General features: G+C 34.5%; 2 protein-coding genes across 7 annotated transcripts in view; one reads left to right on the top strand and one right to left on the bottom strand.

The window, feature by feature from the left end:
- Positions 1 to 19,479, bottom strand: part of LOC142340061 (uncharacterized) — a 90,103-nt gene extending 70,624 nt beyond the window's left edge. For 2 of the 6 annotated variants that reach the window (XM_075390464.1, XM_075390465.1), the window contains exon 1: positions 7,362 to 7,439. In XM_075390464.1, the coding sequence (XP_075246579.1) occupies positions 7,362 to 7,408 (47 nt within the window). In that variant the 5' untranslated portion in view covers positions 7,409 to 7,439. Of the gene's footprint in view, positions 1 to 6,540; positions 6,897 to 7,050; positions 7,332 to 7,361; positions 7,440 to 19,285 lie in introns of those variants that run through there. The other 4 variants (XM_075390469.1, XM_075390466.1, XM_075390467.1 and 1 more) reach the window with 4 other exon arrangements.
- The window catches only part of LOC142339438 (store-operated calcium entry regulator STIMATE-like), a 432,078-nt gene that overhangs the window by 178,246 nt on the left and 234,246 nt on the right, over positions 1 to 19,586 (top strand). The gene's annotated exons all lie outside the window — the stretch shown is intronic.

The raw sequence follows: 19,586 nt of genomic DNA, 5'->3' as shown, positions 1-19,586 counted from the left end.
CGGGTTCCTATCTTGTAGTCCAGTGGGCGTTGTAGCTCATAAGCATCTTGACCAAGGATGATGCCAACTTCCATCAAGTTGAAGCTTTTGTTTGGTAAAACACTCAAGTGGTTGAAGCTTTGCTTCAGCTTGTTGTAGTTGTAGTTTGTGTTTCCCAAGGAGATTGACGGGTGTGCAAACGCTTCGATTGAATGCATCTTTGAATGTAGTCCCTTTATTTTGAGAGGAACCCTTTGTCTTCAGATCCTTCGTTCCGTGTATGCCAGCTATGTTGAGCGTCACACCGGTGCCTTGGGCCCGTAACTTCTCTTGCACACTTTTGTTCGATGAATGAAACCGTTGATCCACTATCGAGGAAAGCGTATGTGTTCAGCCTGTTGCCACCGCTCTGTATTGAGACAGGAACTATCTGAAGAAAGCCAGTAACTTCGTTACTCTGGTTGATTGTTGCTGCGCTTACGTTGACTGCATGATTGCCCTCGTCCATTTAGTTTTCTGAGTGTAGCAATCGGTAGTGCTTCTTGATGCATCCATTGATGCCGCACGCATTGACTTTACGATCTTTGATTGCATGTCCTTTGCCTAGACATCCGCAACATAAGCGTTGCTTTCTCACTGCTGCTTACCGATCATTCACACTCATCTTCCTGAATAGTGGACAGTTCCATATTTTTTGAGTGCCATCAGCTAGCGGACAGTGACCACTTTCCGTTTGCTTCGTTTCTTTCACGTTGGAACTTGCACTGAATTTCGACGTTTTCGAGAACCGTTTGTCTCTATTTGTGCTTCTTCGGTCTTCTTCTCTTCGCTCTCCCTTGAAAGCTGAAAACCCTTCGTGCACGAATGCTATCCTTGATAGCCATTTTTCAAACATAATCAGATCAGGCCAATCTTCATCTTTATCATCAACATAGAACCACCACTTCTCTTTGAGAACTTGGGGTAGTTTATCTACTGCCAAATACAATGTCGAGCTTGATTGCAGATCACCAATCTGCTTGTACTCTTTGAGCACATTCACAAAGTTCGAAACAATATTTGAGAAACTGATCAGACCTGTGGGGTCGTGTGGTTTCACCTGACTTGCTTTGCGAAGGCTCTCCAGTTGTGCATCAATGATCAAATGAGGCCTCCCAAATTTCCTCTCCAGAATACTCCATGCAGCACCATAGAACTGTCCAAAATAGCCCATTCCAGAGATTGCTGAACTTGCCTTGCCTGTCAGTAGAGTCTTCAGATGGCTCATCTTCTCTGAGTCTGGTATTGGTCGTTGATCCACTGTAGCAATGAACATACTAGACCACTCCGGTCATTCGAGGGGGTTCCCATCGAAGTTGTTCAATTTGAGCTTTGGTAGGCTACTGCTACCTGCGTACCCAATGTTGTATGGTAGCAGACCAGCTCTGGGGGAACGTCCCGGTCTTCAACACTTGAGGATCGGTCTCGTGAACTGCGATATCGTGAGAAATGACTTTGCGTGTTCACTTCAGGGTTTACTACGAAGTGAGCTGTTGATCGATCTGGTGTTAGAAGGTTGTCGATTCTGCTGGCCCAGTCAGAGACATCTCTCTTCTTGGGGGTCCAGTTGAAGGGTGATTTGTCTCGAGCACCAGTTGATTGGGAACGAGCATCATCGTTCTCTGATGCTGTTCTCTTCCCTTTGCGCTCTAGCTCACGCTCTTCCTCCAGTAATTGGTGCTTGGTTTCCAGTTCTTTTATTTGCATTTCCAGCTCTAGCTTCCTCCGCTCAAACCGTGCTTGTTCGAGTCGCATCTTGGTTTCGAATTCGATATCGAATTTCTTCATCCTTTCCTCTCGCCTTTGCTTTGCTGAAGATGTTTCCGAAACATTCTCCGTCTCTTGGCCACTTGCTGTTGCTCCATTTTGCACTGTTAGAGCAGCTGGGCTGTCCGTTGGGTAGTTGTTATTGCTCTCGTTGTCGTTCACTGCTTGGATTGCGTTGCTTTGCTCTGCATTCATTGCTGGTTGCATGCCTTTGCTTATATATGAAAGCCAATGATAGTCCAAACTTGCTTTGCGCTTCCTTGCTTCTTTCAGATGCTCTTCAACGAAATTAGCTTGATAGGGCACAAGTTGTTTCGACGCTGCAGTAGCTTGGGTATTTCTTCCTCTAGAAGGTGAACAGTCTGTTGGTAGAGGACCTTTAGTTTGTTGGGTCGATCTGAGTCTTCAATTGTTTTGTAGCCAAGCCTTCTTTTAGTGTTAACTTCTTCCACTAACTCTTGAAGCTTCTTATCGTATCTGTAAGCTGTTGATTGAAGCTCCTCTCTGCTGGTTGTGCTTGACTTGCCTGGTTGCTGTTCGCTTTTGCTTTGTTGGTTTCCTTTGAGCAGGGTTCGCACTTCAATTTCTTTATTGAATTGCACTCTTCTGTTCGCCTCGCTGGCCTGTTGGTGTTGATTTGTTTGATTCTCTTTGAGGGGTGCCTTCGGCACTCTCTTCATCAGATTGGGCAGCAGTTTGCCTTCCACTGTCTGGGTCGGCGGACCAAAACCAAATGTAACGGCTGCTCTCCTATCAAAGTCAAGGAAAACTTTACACCGCCCAGTTCGTTTCAGCGGTTTCAAATCTGTCCGGATATAGTGTTTTTGCAGTTAACTTCTGTGAACTGTATTATCCACTGTTCTGTAGAATACCGTTGCATTACTTGTTGCTCAATTACTCCTGATAACTAATCGCTCAGCTTTGCTGTATGACAAACTTGTTTCTCTCAGAATAACAAAATAATTCAAATTGAAACAATCAATTTTTGTTGAGTTCTTGGTTAGTAACTCAAGTTATAAACCGAATTTAGAAATTCCCGTTCCTACAAATTGTAGCACTATAACTTGGCTATAACTATTTAAAGTTTAAAGCTGCTGCAGTAAGCAGTTGTAAAACAGGATATCTTACCAGTTGCAAATCTGATAATAATAATATTTTTTCAAAATTCAGAATTTGCAAGTCTCTCTATTGGTTTCAGTAACACCGATGTTGAACTGGAGTAGGCTTCGTTAAAGTCAGAAAGAGAAACTGACTTTATGCTTTGCACAAAGTTTCTCTTACTTAGGAACTTCGTTCCTCAGAAAGAAGGTTTTGAGAATATAAAAGTTAATTCTCTTTTCACATGTCAAAGTAAAGTTAAAACTGTACAATCACTAATATGATCTACAGAAACAAGACACGATAACAAGTAATTTACCGCTCAAAAAAATGTGCTTCAATACGCACTGTATGTCAAGTTAATATAACCAAAATTGCAGATTTATTCTGATTTTTGGTAGTTTTTCAAGCTCTTTTTATGCTGCTAGTCACGTGGATTTACAAGTCAAATTCAAATGTTGATTGGTTGTAGATAATGATGTCGACAGAATGTGGACAATTTTCCGTAACGTCACTTTTTCAGTGTAAATTTGATGTCATGGGAAATTTCTTAACCATGTAGAGGTTTTGTCGAATATTCTGTATCAATAACAGGTTGATTCGCAATCCAATCGCAAAGAATCTGATGCAATACTGTTAAGTCGTAGTATTGTTTTGCTGGTGGTTGAGGTAGTTCGAGTTTGAGTTTTACTTCATGGATGACGATTGTGTACTAATAAAAGTTGCTAAATATAAATGTTGAACAAAATGACTAAATCCGTTTGGCTTCGATAGAATGTAGCATTAAATTTCGCTTGTCACACTATTCTAGCTTTAAGGCTTGAAATGACCTTGAAGCGCTATTCAATTTGATTTCTGAGTTGTTAAGCTCAACAGCAATAGAAGTTCAATTCTATTTAAAAATTGGTAATAGAATTAGCTGAGTTTGTAGGTCATTCAGTGATTGCAGTGAAAAACAAAAGTTTTACAGCTCAGTAAACAGTGCATTTTATAAATAAAGAAATCATTGGTTCTTTTTGATTTTTACCTACGATATGCTGGCGCTTTGTGTTGAAAAGCCACCGCTTCCGCAAGAATGTACTACAATTCTCGCCTCATGTTCCCGGAATTCACACTGGCAAAATTTTCCCGGAATTCGGCAAATGAGAAAGTCTTTGTAACAATGTTCTTTTTAAATGCGGAACTTAAAATTAAAAAATTTTGAATTCTAATTCAAAGATTTATTACTGGTGTTTATACTTAGGAATTTTTTTATCGTAGCATTTTTTTGCTATTTTAAATGAAAACGAAGAAAACGGTTGATCCATTAGTTAACAAAACTCCAGTTAAGATCAGGCGTTTATCGCCATAGATTATGCAAGCTGTTGTTAATTTAGCCAGATTGTTCCAGCTGATATTACTTTGCAAGATCTTGTAAACTGATCTCATTTTCATGATATTGCAAGATGATGCTAATCTCGCAACATGTTCTGAATTAAACAACGGTTGATTCCTCAATTTAAGTAACTTCAAGAAGGTATTTGCGCCTGGCCTGGGTTTTTTCGCGCGTCTCAGACTTATAGCCAGTTGTGCTTCCATTCTGCAGGATCTGATAACACCCCGATGACCTGCACCCTAACTTCATTTGTGCTTACCTGAGAATCACCTGAGTCTCAAAAAGAGAAAATAATTTTTTTTAATTCTTGAAAATGACGAAAAAAGTGAAGAAAGAAGAGGGAGACTTCTCTTTTCTCCGTTATTTTTTCAAAAATGTCTATTATTATTTTGCAAAAAGCTTAGGTATGGCATGCTCACTTACTTTCTCATGACTACAATAAGAAACTCAGTCAGCGCAATTTTGAGCCTTTTTTTAAGCATTTTGAGCAGTTTTTCACAACAGGGTTAAGACAGCATGTGAGAAAATTAAAGCTCTTGCAAGATTCCCTGCGAGACTCGTCTAGCGATTTTTCTATCTGTGAGGCAAACCAATTTTTTCTGCTTTGTTCATTCTCAAAACTGCAACAATAAATATTATCACCATCTAAAGCTGCAAAATTTACTTTCTCACTTTTATGCCTGTCCCTCTGATGGAAAATTTTGCGGGAAAATGTTTGGCTCTTACGCAAAAACTCGATTAGGCAAAGAAACTTTTGTAAACATTAGGGAAAAATTGTGAACGAAAGTTTTTTTAGAAAATAGGAAATTACTCAATGAAACTCTTATAATAGTTACAACAATATCTACTTGGCGAAATAATGTAGTCAAGTGACTATTACAATCGTTGTTGTAGAAAAAAAGCTTAAATATCAAAAAGAGATTAAAGTTTTCAAATTTTCGTTATTTTTACGATCTAATTGAACTCCAACTCCCCTGATTTCCCGTGTGTTATAGAACCCGTTCTTCCAAAGCTAATTACCCTAAAGATATTGAAAAAAAAATTGACAAAAATAATCCCCCTTTTAACTTTCCCTGGTATAACCAAAATAGTTGGCGTGATAACAATGAATAGAGTAAAAGATACAAAACATTGTACTGTTAACCTTTTTTTTTTCAAGTAAATAGGACTGTAAGGGACCTTTGGCAGTTTTATATCGTCCAGTGGATTGTATGAAGCGTTTATAAAATCTGAAAAGTGTTTAAATTGGTATTAGCAAAATTTCAACAAACTTTAGTTTAGGAGTTTTGCTTTATGGCAATAAAATTTGCGATTGCGTATTCAAATTTTCGCCGGATATCCACCTCCCTTATTATCAAATTGAAATGAAATTTAAACAAAAATCAGTAATGCCCCGAGAAAAGATTCATCTGAACATAATAACAAAAACTAATTCTTTAAATTTGCAGTTTTTTGGTCGAAAATTGAATCAAAATCATTGGCAGTCAAATCAAAATTAGGGTCTTTATTTACACTGAGGAGAGTACAAAAGATTCAAACCAATGTAAATAATGAGACATTTAGATTAGATGTACTTTTAACAAAGGTTTAGCATGTAAAAACATTTTGTATCGAACGATTTTTCATTGATTTTTTTTCTAACTCAACCCTGCCAGTTCCCAGCCTGGATGCGGAAATAGAAGGATGACGCAATCAATAAAAATCCAAAAACATGCAAATAGTTCGGCATTTTTGTGGGAATAGTCGACCTTTTTTAATTACAGAAACATTTTCGACGGTTCTGAGATTTATTAACGACTATTTCGACGGTTTTTAGATTTAAATCGACACAAACCGACGCTTCTTACGTATAAAAAAGACAACAACCGGCTGTTCTTACTTTTAAAACCGACAAAAACAGGCGCTTCTTGCGATTGAAACCGGCGAAAACCCACGGAGCTTGCGTTTGAAATTCGACAAAAGCCGACGTTTCTAGTGTTCAAAATCAACAAAAACCGCCGACACAAAAAATTAAGAGCTTTGATCGGTTTTTACGAACGAAAACTGACAATTTCTTCTGTTTATTTTGAAAAATCTCAATTTGACTCACAAAGTATCTCATCGCAGAGTACCTCTTTTACAATATATTAAAATATAAAAGTTGAAGTTCTAAAGTAAATTACACTAAAACTTGATACCAGTAGATGCTTGAGATGTTAAACCATGTAGATTAATAGGGCTTCAAAAACAAACAAATTGTTTTCAAAGATTAGAAGAAAACAAAAGAGATGTAATTCACATACCTGTTCTCAGAGCGTAAATTTATTTACTCTTGTTTTGTCTATATAGCTGCTATTTATCACCAATATGTATGAATTTAGATAGAGGGGAATAATTTGGAAGTAATCACCACGTGATCTAGATTAGTTATGGCACTGAATCTTGCCCTGTGAGGAAATATTAATTTGTTCAGTAATTACCAACACCGTATGTGAAAAATTTATTTATTCCCTCCTCAGAAAAACAGTATTGATATTAAATATTTACTCCAGCTTTTCCAAATAAATCTATAGCGAAATCAAAAATAATCAAAATTCCCTGTACCAATTATAGCTCATTGTTTATAATGGACCTACAATGAAAATGGACGCTATAATTTCATCATTAATTAATGCGCTTTTTAAAACAAACGTCCGTGAATGAATTTAAAGACACAAAAACTCATAAATTATCTAAAAGTTTCCCAGTTTCTATGCAAACAAATAAAGTTTCCTTATGGATTATATTGAACTATGGAATTTTTTATATCCTACCTTTCTTTGTGATTGAAACTTCTTTTCCCCTTTTTCTGATGGAATTAATACAACTACTGGTGTGTGAGAGGAAGTACAATTTGTATTTTAATGAAGAAGTTGATACAGGATACCAGATTAACAAATATTTCTCCAATGATGTTGCGCTAATCGAAAGACGTGTAAGTAAAAAGCGTAAAAGCGCGCTGACAGTAGCAAGTTTTCTTCATCCTGCCAGGCTCCCGTTATGACATGCTGCAAAATAAATTATTAATCAGCAGTCAAAAAATAAAATTCACTCCTTCAAATAGATGTCAATAATCAATACTCACAACAAACAACAAAAACACCATAGTTGAGAGAGCGCATAGTGAAACATGTAACACTTCACTTCACAGAGTCTTTTCTTTTCACACTTTTCTTTTGATTCCTATATTATAAGAAAAGAAGAAAAAGTCAAAAAGTGATATTTGACGATAATTTCATTTCGTAAGTTCACAGCAGGCTTTCTAAATATCGAAAATAGTTGAGATATACTGAAGTGTTTCTTGTTGGCAATTTTGCTTCCTCAAATATATGAGAAAAAACGAATTTACACTCTTGAAATTCTTGTTGACTTATTTGTTATCAATTTTTGCTGCTTTATGACACTTTCGCAACTAATAGCTCACATTTGAGGTCGATTCCATGAAAATTCAGTATTCGTTTAAGAAAGTATTCGTTTCATGTGTATATCCATTTAGGACATTATTTATGAGACTCTTCCAAATAATTGTTTAAAAATGCTATATCTGTTTTCGTTACAATACTTCAATTGAAATTTTGATACTGAACAATGAAACTCTTTTTAGTAACCAGGATGCTCGGTAATGTCCCCAGCCGAGACCAAATGGTTATCTTGCAAGATCTTGCAAGAATCTTGCAAAAAATGGTTATCTTGCAAGATCTTGCAAAACGAATGGTTATCTTGCAAGATTCTTGCAAAACGAACGGTTATCTTGTAAGTTTCTTGCAAAACGAACGGTTATCTTGTAAGATTCTGGCAAAACGAATGGCTATCTTGCAAGATTCTGGCAAAACGATTGGCTATCTTGCAAGATTCTTGCAAAAAATGGTTATCTTGCAAGATGTGGCAAGATTCTGGCAGAAATTCTTGCAAGACGATGTATCGTCTTGCAAGATTCTGCCAGATTCTGGCAGAATCTTGCAAGATAACCATTCGGATCCGACTTGGGGTGCGTTCGCACATAATGTTAAGACCCCACTCTTTTGACTAAATTGTCTTCCAACAAAAATAGAACAACGAAACAGACAAGACTCAGAATTACAAAAATAATACGAAAATACATAGTGTTGAAGCCATTAAGAGCACGAGCCATTGTCTGAAAAATTATTTTTGTTCACTTCTGTTTCAGTTGTAAAACAAACTGGCAGGTTTTTTGAAGAGGTATTGCGAGAATACAACAGTTTGAGAACATTGGCCAGGACCAAAAACTCCAGTACCAAACTTTTAAACAAACTCCAGTACAATTTTTAAACAATCCGTCAAAGTCACAAAAGGTCAGCTAAAACAAAAAAAATCATCTTAAAATAATGCTGGCTTTAGGAAAAAGTGGCGGGTATTTGTCTTCAATGAGATTTAATTACTAGTTGGCAAAAATAGAACAAAATATAAAATTTCAAAATAACAATGATCTCTTTGAAAATAATTCATCAAAGTCATTAAATTTATTAGCTATCATCAGATGGTAAAAAACAAGCACGAAACACGCTCTCTTATATCTCTATAAGGAGTTTTCAAGAATTGGGTGAGAAGACCAACGCAAACACTTCCAAGATCGTGGAAAGTTCTACATCAAGACTTGATAGATCTTGCCAAGATGTGACAAAAGATGTTGACGTCTTGCACGAGCTTGGGAAAGCTTGCTGCGGGTCTGAGAACAGACGAATTTCGAATCCAAAGTTTTTTTAGGACCAGATACAGCTTTCAAAAGGATTTTTTTTAAAGCTTGAATCTTTGCATGTTACCAATTCTATTACTGGGGATCGAAAAAAAGCTCAAGTAAAGATGTGTTTCTTACAAGTTCTTACGTGGGTTTCCAATATCTGACAAAAGATGCTATGGGAGTCCCATCATTTTTTATTGGTAGCACAGATAGCCTTCAGAAAACATCTTTGGGGTCCGATTCATTGCATTTCGCAAAACTTGAGACACGGGTAGATCATATCAAATTTACCACACAACCCCAGAGAAAAATTGCACTTGGGCAATAATAAAGCTAATAAAAACATACCAAGGGTAAAAAAAATTGGAACTCTTGATTTTCGAGACTATGCTCCCCAATCAAGAATGCATATCATCTCATGGATGGATAAATTTGATAAAAATCTGTTTTTTAAAAACAATACGCTTAAATTCGTTAATATACATTGTTATTTTCCACTGACTTTCTGCTCCCAGGTTGAGGTGCGTGACCCAAAGTGGAATGTCCAGACAGGCCCAGACGGAAAGTGCCTATGTCCAGACCGTCCCAGACTCAAAGTGCCTATGTCCAGACCGTCCCAGACGGAATGTGGATATGTCCAGACTATCGTGCATTCAAAACTTTTCGTGCGTTCTTCGTGCGTTCGATGGCAAATATGTCCAGACCATCGCAGACCGAAACGGTATATGTCCAGACTTTCGTGCGTTCATGTCCAGACCATCGTGCGTTCATGTCCAGACCGTCGTGCGTTCATCCGTGTTTCCAGACAGTGTAATTTTGAACGCACGACAGCCCCTTCGTGCGTTCATTTCGGTCTGGACATATCTGGTTTCGGTCTGGGCTCCCTCATGGTTTCTCAGCCTGGTTTCTCAGCCTGGGCTCCCTCATGGCTACACATCACACAACCCTTATCATCTTTTTTCTTCAATGTTTCAAAAAAATGTATACTGGATTACTATGAAAGATATTGCTTAAGATCCTGCCATCATAATGAAAATGGTTACGTGTCTGGACAATTTAAAAGCCGAAATGAATTCATAAAGCTTCTCGCCCAACTCGAACTCAAGCAATTTTGATTTTTGCACAAACTGATTGCCGTTTATGTTTGTTTGAATCTTCGTAAAACACACAATCTTTCAAACAAAAATACAAGTTACTGCCTAAATCTTGACAGGATCTGAGAAAAAGTGCTCTGGTTCAAGAACAGTTTCAATCTTTATTAGTTTTTTTGTTTTTCGAATTTCAGATTTTCAATTAAGACCAAAGTTTCCTGAGTTGAGCCTACCGGCTTAGAACGGACGCAGCGGCATCTCTATGAATGCAATTGTTGACCCAAAAACTGTATTTTCATTTTAAAACAAAAAATATATTAAAACAAGTTTTCAGGACAGAATATTTTTGAGTTTGCTTCTGAAAAAAAAATTTTTTAACTGCTGATTTAATTATTTAAAGAAGCGGCTGAAAGTAGAAAAGATTCAATATTAGTTGTTGCAGGTTTTTGAGTCTGAATTGGAGCAGTGTATTGGTAGCTAGAGCAGATTTTCTGAAATGAGCGTATTTGGTTGAAGCGAAACAATCTACAAAAGCAGCAATAGTGTACGCCGATCATATAACAAAAACATATCAAAAACAAATAATCTGATTTTCTATTTTCTGCAAAAATCTAATCCAATAGGATATCCATATGGTAAACAGTATAACAAGCCAGATCATGCCAAGATCTTGCCATGATCTGAGGAACCTTGTTGTGGTTCTAAAAAAATTAACAGCATAGAACTTTTTGCCTAATTTACTACAACCAACGATTGTTTTGCATTTTTCCGGTGCGATCTGGATGTATTCTAAGTCTTTTTTAAAAATCAAAGATTACATGGATAAACACGCCATATCATGCCAGGATCTTGCCAAGATCTGAGAAACCTTGTTTTGGGTCTAAAACAAGAAAAAACCAAGATTAAAATTTTTGCCAAACTGCAATTGAGCCAATTATGGTTTTGCAGTATTTAGACAGCAATTTTAGTGTAGTTTGCACCTCTTGGAAAAAAGTCAGATGACTTGTAAAGACACGCAAATCCATTGGAAATTGTGAGAAAAGAATCAAAGCTATTAAAAACGGTAGCTCTACATTGAAAATTCTATGCGTATTCACTGGGGTTAGCAACCATTGAACAATAATAAATCCTGCCTTGAGATCAATTTTGTGGTATCAAATCATATTACCCAAGTCTCGAAAACATCAGTTAAAACAATAAAGCGTAGTATCCAAATCATAAAATCTTTAGTTAAAACAAAGATTTGTTGAACAGATTAACTTCCGTATCCTTTGAAAGATGCTGTGCTGGTCGGTTTTAAAAACAGTAGGCTAGGCAACAAGATGACTGAATAAAAGTTGAGAGGTTGGTAACGTTCATAAATTCACTGATATTCTTAAATCAAGATATTCGACGATTTAGGTGTGGCTAGTTATGATTAGTTGGTTTAGTTGTGAACAGTTGAGAGCACTGGATATGATCTCTTCTATTTAATTAGAAAGCCAATTTAAGTTTTACCAATGCTGATAAATCATAACACTACAAACAGAACAACAAATTAAAAATCGAATGGACAAGCCATACTCAAGTATTCAAAAAATTTTTTGCAGCAATAAAAATCATGAGCCTTTCTATGAGAACAATGTCAGTCCGGTGGATAAATTTTAGAGATTTTTTAGTTCCCTTATCAACTGAACATCTATGCGAAAATTGATTTTGTAATTGATTATGCACTTCTTATAAAACATACAAACGTTTTTTCGTGCAAACTATCTTTAAATAAGAAGTGCAAAAACTTTTTTTCAAAAAGACGACGCCAAATTGTAATTTGAGTTTTTCCTGGTTTAAAAAAAATCTACGATGAAACCCAAACTGGTCCAGATATTATTGGGCGTCTATAAATAGAATAAATAAAACGTGACTATTCGAAATATTAGCGCAATACATAATTTGGTGCAGAAAATTTTTTATCAAAATGCATTTGGATAGTTATTGATTTAAAATAGCAGAAATTTTCCAGAACACATTCGTAGGAAGCCAGAGTGAAAGTACTCATCTTCATAGAAAACTATGATTCTGTTATTTGTTGTTCTTTGTTGTCCCCTGCAATTTTGTACAAATTGGACTGAAGAAGCATATTTGCTGCAGTTTTTTTAAAACGGATTAAGTTTTCAGTTTTATAGTAAAAAGTTAGCCGGACAAGTCGGATCAAACATCTCAGCAGCCCTCTTTTTTCCTTAAACGTGAAACCAACAAAGTTTTTGTTGAAAATTTAACATATATCAGAACAATTGATGAAACGTTTGGAAAAAAATTTGGAATATGTGAACAAAAAGGACGGAAACCAGCCAAAAAAGTGTAAACCTCTATACCTCCTCGGAAAAAACAAAATTCGGACAAAAAATTTTTTTATTTGAGATTTAACGTTTGATTCATTTCTAAAGATACGACTCATATCTCTCTAAGATGAATATAATGATCGTTCGAAATCGACTGAAAAAACCAATTGAGCCTGTAGTTCCTGCCCCCATTCAGAACAACTAGCAGTAATATTAAATTAGAACTCTTTTTTATTAAGGTATTGGGGTAGGCGTGTAAAAACAAATAGAAGTTTCGCTTGAAGTCTCTCAAAACGCATCAAGTAAGATCGCCCAATGTTGCCTTCACGTTACAGTGAAAAACGTTGGACCTATGAAAAAAATCAACTTAATAATAAATTTCGAAAGGGCTCAAATGAAGACTTGAATAAATTGACATCACTAACAACATTTTTTCCTCTTCATTTGTACAAATTTTTAGTTGTTTAATTGTTTGAAGAAAAACACAAATATCAATGAAAGAAATGGAAAGACTTCATCAAGCGGCGAAAGAAAAAAAGAATTGTATTTCATTGGATTATGGAAATATTCATTGTATTAGAAAAATATGGCAAAATGTATTGTATTGCGAGCTCTGACTCCAATTGTTGTTTTTGCAAGAATGTTACAAGAAGATACATCATATCGTAAGATTTTCCTCAAAATTTCGTAAGATCAAGCACGATAGCCATTCGTCTTGTAAAAATCTTGCAAAAGAATCATTTGTATTTAAAAAAATGCAACATGATCAAAAGAGATTGCAACGAGACAAAACGTTGTAAGCAATCATTTTTTTTTGTTTCATTGTGCTAAAGATCTACAGCCAATATAGCACCAATTTTTGATTTTCTGCGGAAAAGAATGTGAATTGAGTTAAAAAATAATACATATTGTTTATCGAAACAAACTTTGCCAAGTGCGCAAAATTGTAAATAAGTAGTAGTAACAATTAATATTATCAAATGTTTGAGTTTTTTGCAAGGGAGCACAATTGAAATGCGTAATTATGGAAACATCGAAAAAGAAAAGAACAGTTCGAAGGTTTTGAGGTCTCTTGTTTTTGCTCTTAGACGACTGAACTTAGAAATTATCTTGTGCTTTAATAGAATACAAATAGCTGATGTAAATTTGTTTCAAACTATTTCTTAGGATTCACTCAAGTGTGTTTTCTAAATATTTCTTAGCTAAATGAACGATACGGCGTCTATACCAGCTAATGAGAGCAGAGCTCGACCGGAACAAATTTGCAAGAACCTTCCAAGATATTGCGGGATCTTTGAAGATAGCCATTGTTTTGTGAGCTCTTTCAAGATAACCATCTCATACCGATCGATCTAAAATTGTTGCTTGTCGTGAAGTTTTGTTTCTTTAGCCGCATTTTCCTTTAGAAAAAATTTTTTGTAGATATTTATTTAAGGTAGTTTACATCTTTACCATATTTGGTTTCAAAGATACGAATGTTCAGTTTGAAACCTCTAACACATCTGTTTCATCTTGAGAAAATTGACATTACTAACAACATTTTTCCTCTCCATTTGTACAGATTTTTAGTTGTTTAATTGTTTGAAGAAAAACGAAAACATCAATGAAAAAAAAGAAAGACTTTATCAAGCGGTGGAAGAGAAATTGAAGTGTAATTCATTGAATTATGGAATTAATCATTGTTTTAGAAAAATCTGGCACAATGTATTGTTTTGCGATCTCTGACTCCATTTATTATTTTTGCGAGAATGTTACAAGAAGATACCTCATATCGTAAGATTTTCCTCAAATTTTCGTAAGATCAAGCACGATAGCCATTCGTCTTGTAATAATCTTGCAAAATAATCATTTGTATTTTATATATGCAAATAAATGCAACATGATCAAAAGAGATTGCAACGTGACAAAGACGTTGTATGCAATCATTTTTTTTGTTTCATTGTGCTAAAGGTCTACAGCCAATATAGCACCAATTTTTGATTTTCTGCGCAAAAGAATGTGTATTGAGTTAAAAATAATACATATTTTTTTGCGAAACAAACTTTGACAAGTGCGCAAAAGTGTAAATAAGTAGTAGTTACAATTATTATTATCAAATGCTTGAGATTTTTGCAAGGAAGCATAATTGAAATGCGTAATTATGGAAACATTGAAAAAAAGAACAGTTTGAAGGTTTTGAGGTCTCTTGTTTTTGCTCTTAGACGACTGAACTTAGAACTTATCTTGTGTTTTAATAGAATACAAATAGCTGGTGTAAATTTGTTTCAAACTATCTCTTAGGGCCCACTCAAGTGTGTTTTCTAAATTTTTCTTAGCTAAATGAACGATAAGGCGTCTATACCAGCTAATGAGAGCAGAGCTCGACCGGAACAAATTTGCAAGAACCTTGCAAGATATTGCGGGATCTTCGAAGATAGTCATTGTCTTGCGAGCTCTTTCAAGATAACCATCTGATACCGATCGATCTAAATTGTTGCTTGTCGTGAAGTTTTATTTCTTTAGCCGCATTTTCCTTAAAAAAAATTTTTTGTAGAGATATTTAATTTAAATTAGTTTACAACTTCACTATATTTGGTTTCAAAGATATGAATTTTCAGTTTGAAACCTCTAGCATATCTGTTTCATCGGGTATGCCAGACAACATTATATTTAGTTTGAGGTGTATTAGAAACTTTCAAACGCTCTCAAATTAGCGATGAAAAAGTTTTTTAGGCAAGTTGAGGGCTATAAAACCTCCTGATAAAAATTTTTAAATGATCCACAATAAAATGTTTCCCGGAATTGATGATAATTTCACCAAAGATTTTCAATTCGTTTGGAAGTAGGGTAAATTTGGATGACAAAATCATACGCAATTCAAAACCAGACAACATTTAGGCCAAGTTTGCATCATTGTAGCTAATAGTTGCTTAAGATTACAAACTTAAGATTTAAAAAATAGATGCCCATAGATAACAATGGATAAAAAATTGAATTGTTACAATTTCTCTTTAGGTGCTTACTTGCACCTAAATTTCCAGTAGTAATAATTTTTCACGTAAAAACTTATTTGTTCATTACTTCATTCTTTTTTGTGTTCGATGTCGATAAAGCAAAGCCATAATTAGGAATTCTTGTAAAGAGTTTTTTTAACAAAATACGATTATTTTTTGAGCCTATGCCGAAAAACTGCAATTAGCAGCTTTTGATTTTCAAAAATTATTATTGAATATTTTATTCATCATATATTTTCAAAGGTAGCAAAAACAAAAGTCTCAAAGAAATTAAAAACAAAAGCCCTAATCCTATATATAGGGCATAACAAACAATAGACGAAAAGAAGACCTTTTCCTGACCCGAATTTAATGGTGGAGCTTATTGCCGATTTGAAAATGTCTATTGAACTTCAAAAGAATTTTTCTAAACTTCAATCATGCGATCAATTGGTTGCGAACCAAATTAATCCACATGTAGGTTCGATATTTTGCAGGAAAAAGCCTTCAGCGAACTAAGAGAATTTTTTGAAAGCTTCTAGTAATAAAATTCAGAAGAGATTACAACAAACAAGCTCCGTATCTAAACTAAATGAAACTCAAGCCGATTTATAATTGTACTCTGATTTCGTACTTCATCATTTAAAACTACCCATATTTTGTGTAAGAGTTTACTAAAGATCAAAATTTCCAAAGATTGACTAAATTTGAATAAAGGTTTCTCAGCATATTAACTGCCGGAAAGCTTCGTTTCATAGAATCGTCCAAACTTGCTGTCTATCTCTTGCTGTCCGAGTCCGTTTAAAATTTTATAAAAGTTTAAATACAAGGAAGCTCGGTAATGTACGTTTGCACATGAAGATCCCACCCCGCTCATCCACAGTTTTGGCTTAATTGTCTACCAAATGAGGAACAGATAGAAAACCCCCAAAAATTCAAGTATTTTTCAAAAAAAGGTGTATGAACAAAAATCGCCTCCAACGCAAGTACCTCAGTGGAGTAAGCAACGCCGCATTAGATTCTTGAGATCAGACATTAAAAGCAAAAAAGTCAAATAGAACAACAAAATCAAACAACAATACAACAAAGATTATTTACATCCAAATTTCATGTCAGTTTTTTAAAGAAAAAGCTTATAAACGACTCAAAAAAGAGTAAGATAAAACTGAAACTATAAATAACTGGTTTTAATTAGAAAAGATATGGGATCACTCCATAAAAAGGCCCGGTAATAATATGACACAAAAGAGAAAAAAAACAGCAAAAGAACAGGCTTATATTTTTAAAAACAATGAGTTTCAACGTAATGAAAACCTTTAGATAGCAATTGGAAACATCCAACTTGCATATTGTCACAGACGTTTCTATAGAAGAGCAATAAGACCTGTTATTATCCAATTTTTTATGCGGTTGCAAAAGAACAACAAATAGAGACAACAAACAAAATTCAATTAAAACGCGATAAAACGCTGTCGAAAACGTAAAACCAAATGTTGACCCTCAAAGAATGTTTGATCGCACTTTCTACGATCTCCTATAATGTGGTATGTAGCCTCTCAATATTGTGAATCTGAAAATTAATGACAAAAAAGAGAAAAACAGCAAAATTAAGTGATATTTTTGTGTTTTTCGAAAACAATTAATTTTTGAAGTCTTGAAAGCCATTAGCTACAAAAAAACAATTGAATAGATTCGTTTGTTTGTCTAGAAAACGCTTGAGATCTATAATTATCCAGGATATGTCTCACGTCTACAAAAAGCACGTCAAATAGAGTCAAAATTCAAAAAATTTTGTTCATTTTTTTTGTCTGAAACCCGTTTCGAAGCCAGTAAGTTCATATCGACTTCCTTAATACAAAAAATTTTGTACATTTGCGTGTAGACTTTCCCTGTAGACAATATTGTCATTTGGTACGTGTAATTAACGAGACTAGGTGACCAATTGAAAAAAAAAGAGCACAACCCGAGATTAAAAAGACTTCAATTTTGAAAACATTTGTTTTCAAGGTCAAGAATGCCATAAGTTATCTACTCAAGTCAGAATTTTGTCTCATTCATTCCCCCATAGGAAATTAATGCGACGTGTCATTATCTAGGAAATTTAAAAGGACTAAAAAGACTAAGTAAAAACTAATGTTAAAAACAAATGTGAAAAAGTCAATTAAGTTCTTCGAGAAACGGGTGTCGAAGTCGTTAAAACCATAATCAATGCCTATAAAGAATTTTGTATACTCTATAGTGTCTTTTTCTAAACGTCAATAATGATGTATATGAACTGTCAACAATAATATAAGGTGACAAAAGGAGAAAAAAACGTGAAAAATGAACCAATGCCTAAAAATCAAAAACAAATTGAGAAATCTAGTAGTATCATTGCCAGAAAAACCATAACTTAACGCGTGAAACCGCAAAAAAGAATAAGTTTTAATTCAAAAAGAAAGAAGAGGAAGAAGAAGTATTCTTTCTTTGCCGACACTAAGTTAGAAGTTGACCAAATTAAAACATATATAATTGCAAGTTTCAATATTTTCAATAAACCATTGTTTTTTGAGATTTAAAAATTTTAAAATTAAAAACGACCAAAATCTTTCGAGTAAAGAAGCTAGATACATTAATTTGGAACTGCTTAGGAACCCAATTGGAACTGTCAACTGTGAGCTTCGATTTGAACTGTTATGTTCTTTAATTAGCATATAAATGATCGAATTTGTTTTAAAAAAGACCGACTGATTACAATCTGAATTGTTTTTTGGATTTTAACCGTCAAGATTGAGCCAAAACCAACCTTGCTTTGGCTGTTCGATCATTAAGAACACTCATTTGATTCGAATGTTTTTAGATCTAGATAATTTGTTAGTTAAGAGATCAAAAATAAACGCTCTGTTTTTGATGATCGTAGAGTAAAGTTAGCAAACAACGACAAAAATTTAATTTTCTTCTATTCTCAATGGAAGTGAAAGTAGTATTAGTTCTTTTTATAACAAAGACTGTGTTAGTTGTTTTTGGGTGAGTGCTGCCGGTAAAATTAATCAAAGTGAACTAAAGAAGCTTATTTTGGACAATTTTTGATGAAGAAGACCGAATCTTGAAATATTTACCCAAAAATTTAGCCAAAAAATTAAATGAAAATAGTCAACAAGATTTTTTTTGTCTCTAAAAATAAAATCCACAGTGTTATTGTTAAAAATTTATACATTTTTTAAACAAAAATGAGGACACTTTAGGCAAAAATTTCGGAAACATTGAAAAAAAATAACGCAAATCGGTCTTATATTCACAAAAATTTAAACTACGATAACTCACTCTAGAAAATGAAGTTCAAAAGAAATCTATTTCCATATTCTACGCCGGATTGGCTTTTTATTGATACCGCTCACAACTCTCTACGATGAATGTATCGATCGGCCAAAATTGTCTGAACAAAAAAAAACCAGTTGAGTATATAGTTCCTCCCCCCTCAAGAGGGGTCGGAACAATTAAAAAGTGTAAACACTAAGCAAGTGTTTATTTTCAAATCACGCGACCATCAAAAATCCACAACGTTCCACAAAAAAAATTCAAGTTACGGAGCAAAACTGCTTTATCGTACATTCTAAAACAGTTCAGTGAAAAGACTCTCATTAAATCTGGAGATCAAATACTGAACAAGGTATCAGAGTGTGAATCAGAGTCAGATTCAGTCTCTTAATTAGAATAATTTAAAAATATGAATTAGAAAAATACAAAAATCTAAATCAGAGCTAAATGTGACATGAACAGATTCTGCATCAGTACTGATTTATTTCTGAAAACAACTCTTACTGGTTTATGAATCACTATGAAAGAAAGGAACGGTTTTCTCATTTTTAATATCTCAAAGTTTTTATATGCAACTGTTGATCTGCTTAGTTTGGTGAATTTCTATAAATCGAGCGGAAATTTTCATTTACCTGGTATCCGTTGATGGGTAGTGTAAATATTGTCTGACAGCAACCTGATGGAGAAAGAATTAAAGTACTGTCAGAAAGAAATGTCAGCTGGTTGCGTTTATACTATTCACACTTTATCCCGAAAAAAATTAAACATTATAAAAACTGTGAAAATTGCCCATTTTAGAAAGACTGGCAATGTTCAATCGCAGGGCTCTTAATTATGTTGAGTAAACATTATTGTCTAATTCAGACTTGGAGAAAGTGGGTATTATAAAGGATTAGGATATAATCCGTCCTTTTACTAGCCCTTTTTCAATTA

This window comes from Convolutriloba macropyga, chromosome 5, assembly GCF_964194025.1.
Source record: "Convolutriloba macropyga chromosome 5, txConMacr16.3, whole genome shotgun sequence".
NCBI classification, from domain to species: domain Eukaryota; kingdom Metazoa; phylum Xenacoelomorpha; order Acoela; family Convolutidae; genus Convolutriloba; species Convolutriloba macropyga.
Note: the sequence above shows the minus strand (reverse complement) of the source record. Positions and strands in the feature narration are given on the sequence as shown.